Below are 2,459 nucleotides of genomic sequence, written 5' to 3'. Positions count from 1 at the left end.
CTCCGTCTCTCCTCTATTTACAGGACTCTGATTCGTTCAGAGAAAGAGAGAGAGAGAGAGAGAGAGAGAGAGAGAGAGAGAGAGGAATTTACCGATTCATGCGTCCCTCAGAGAGAAACAGGCAGAACAATCGCACCGTGGCAACTATACACAGTGTGTGACCACAGTTTGTAAAAGTGTTTGCAGCTAAAAAGCAATTATTTTACTCCCACACACTAAAGTCAAACCACTATCCTGCCTTTTTCAGATAGATGATAGCAGTTCAGCACAACTTTTGCTCTTTTATTTCAGTTAAAAAACAGAATGCAACCAAAAATATGATAGAATTGTTGAGAAGTGTTTTAACTAAACATGTGATTTTATGTTTTATTTGTGTATTTTTTTTTATAAAAAGTAATTCATTCATAACAATGTAACAATGAAAAGTATTAAGTAACACCTAAATACAATTTTTAATATGTTCAGCTACTAAGTTTAGAAAGGGAATTCAAATGATTGAGCCTTTAATACTATAGAAATAAATGAAGTGTGATTTTTTTATTTAACAAAGCTAACTTCACTGTAATTTTAGGTGTTTTAAACTCTTTATTTATAGTGAATCAAGTAAACTAGAACTTGTCAGTCAGGCAACAAACTGAAAAAAGTCTGTATTTAATATTTTTGCTTGGAAGAAAATAAACCTGTTGAACTAAACTTGTTAAAAACATAATTTATGTAGAATGAAATAACTTTGTATGCTATAAAACAAACCAGACATATGGTTTCCAAGGTTAGATTAAGTTAGGATGCATCCATCAGCATCCATGCATAAATATTCTAAAGTTGTATTAAATCTTTCAAAAAATGAGAGCTTAAACTTAACTTTAAAAAAARGAAAAGAAATAATTTCATTACTGTGAATCTAAGAAAACACCAGGTAATAGAGTGGCAAATTATAAACAAAACAAAAACTGACAGTTTGGACAGCGGTGCACAAACATTTCAACAAAAAGAGTTACATCAGTGATTAGCAGCAGCTTGTGATTAGCTGTGTGTAATTAAGCATCTTAGAGGAGGACATCAAGGAAGGAACAATTTGAGTAATGATTCGGAAAGTCCTTTTTTGTAAAACAATAACAAWTAATTCCTTCCAGATGTGCAGACGTTTTCTCAGAAAGCCAAATAATCCATCAAAGCAAAACGAACAGCTTCACAACTGTTTTCTTTGTTAGCAGAGATTTACATTTGGCTGACAACAGCATCAAAAAAAGATTTCGTTCCCATATAAAAACTGTACTAACACATTTTAATGATTGATTTGCTAAATATCTGTATTTCACAGTCCTGTCATTGAAAGGTAAGTGAGAGACTGCCTTATATATTTATACAGACAATGGCAGAGGCAGAGGAACAGGTAAAAATGCTTCAGATTTGGTTTGTGTTGTTTCTAAACATAGCACAAAAAGGGAGGAAATTTGTGTTGGACTTAATAATTCTTGGTTGTAAGACGTTGTGGCAACAAATCTAAATAATGTCACATTTGTTGGGTTGAGAATGTGTCTTATGCCTAAAAAAAAGGCTTTCCAAATCTCTGCCCAAACAGCTTCTTCTGCAATGCGCCTCTTGTTTTGAGTTTAAAGCTACATCAGGTGCTGACAAATCAGGCGTCAGTCTGGTAGCTGATTGGCGCCTGATTGTCAGCACCTGTGAGCAACTAATGGCAATCTCATATCTCCTCTGGGATCAAATCTATCCTCCAAAATGACAGCCCTCACCCCCACAGACTGGCGTTTAGCAGAGACCACCCTCCAGAACTGGTGAGCAGTGTGGATGGAATGACCTGCAGGCTTGACCTCAACACACTGACCACCTGTGGGATCAGCGTGAGCGTTAGTGACGTTCGAAGCGACCAATTTCCTTTCTGATTCTGATACTGAGTAAAACTCAGGTTGATACCGGCGATACTGACACTTTGCGCAAATACACCTAATGTGTCTGGTAAACCTAAAAAAAAAGGTAGTGCATTTAACTGTCTGCTTCAAAAACAATACAAGAAATCAGAGTAATTTATTTATTAATTTTAAACTCATGTTGATGCAGCGTCCTCATTTACAATAAAGCCGATATAATACAACAGAAAAACCAAGTGGACACATTCATACAAACTGTGTGTAAATGGTGTTTTAAACATAAAAAATAAGCAAAAATATAAAACCATTTAAAAAAATTGTGAAATTATCATGACTATAACAATGAAAGCTTGCATCTTAATTTACGTTACATAAACATATAAACGTCAGAGTTGTAACGTAACKAAGTACAAATACTTTGTTACTGTACTTAAGTAGAATTTTTGGGTATCTGTACTTTACTTGAGTAATTCTTTTTCTGCCTACTTTTTACTTCTACTTATTTTCACACAATTATCTGTACTTTTTACTTCTTACATTTTTTTTAAAAAAAGACAAGAAGTAGAAAGT

General features: G+C 34.0%; 1 protein-coding gene across 4 annotated transcripts in view; it reads left to right on the top strand.

Annotated features, from left to right (window-relative positions):
* The window catches only part of trdn (triadin), a 21,602-nt gene that overhangs the window by 13,907 nt on the left and 5,236 nt on the right, over positions 1 to 2,459 (top strand). The window contains exon 3 of one of the 4 annotated variants that reach the window (XM_014011913.1): positions 1,370 to 1,393. The exons of the other annotated variants lie outside the window; for them this stretch is intronic. Coding sequence (XP_013867367.1) covers positions 1,370 to 1,393 — 24 coding nt within the window. The remainder of the gene's footprint in view (positions 1 to 1,369; positions 1,394 to 2,459) is intronic. 4 annotated transcript variants of the gene reach the window in all.

This window comes from Austrofundulus limnaeus, unplaced genomic scaffold (assembly GCF_001266775.1).
Source record: "Austrofundulus limnaeus strain Quisiro unplaced genomic scaffold, Austrofundulus_limnaeus-1.0 Scaffold86, whole genome shotgun sequence".
NCBI classification, from domain to species: Eukaryota; Metazoa; Chordata; class Actinopteri; order Cyprinodontiformes; family Rivulidae; genus Austrofundulus; species Austrofundulus limnaeus.
Note: the sequence above shows the minus strand (reverse complement) of the source record. Positions and strands in the feature narration are given on the sequence as shown.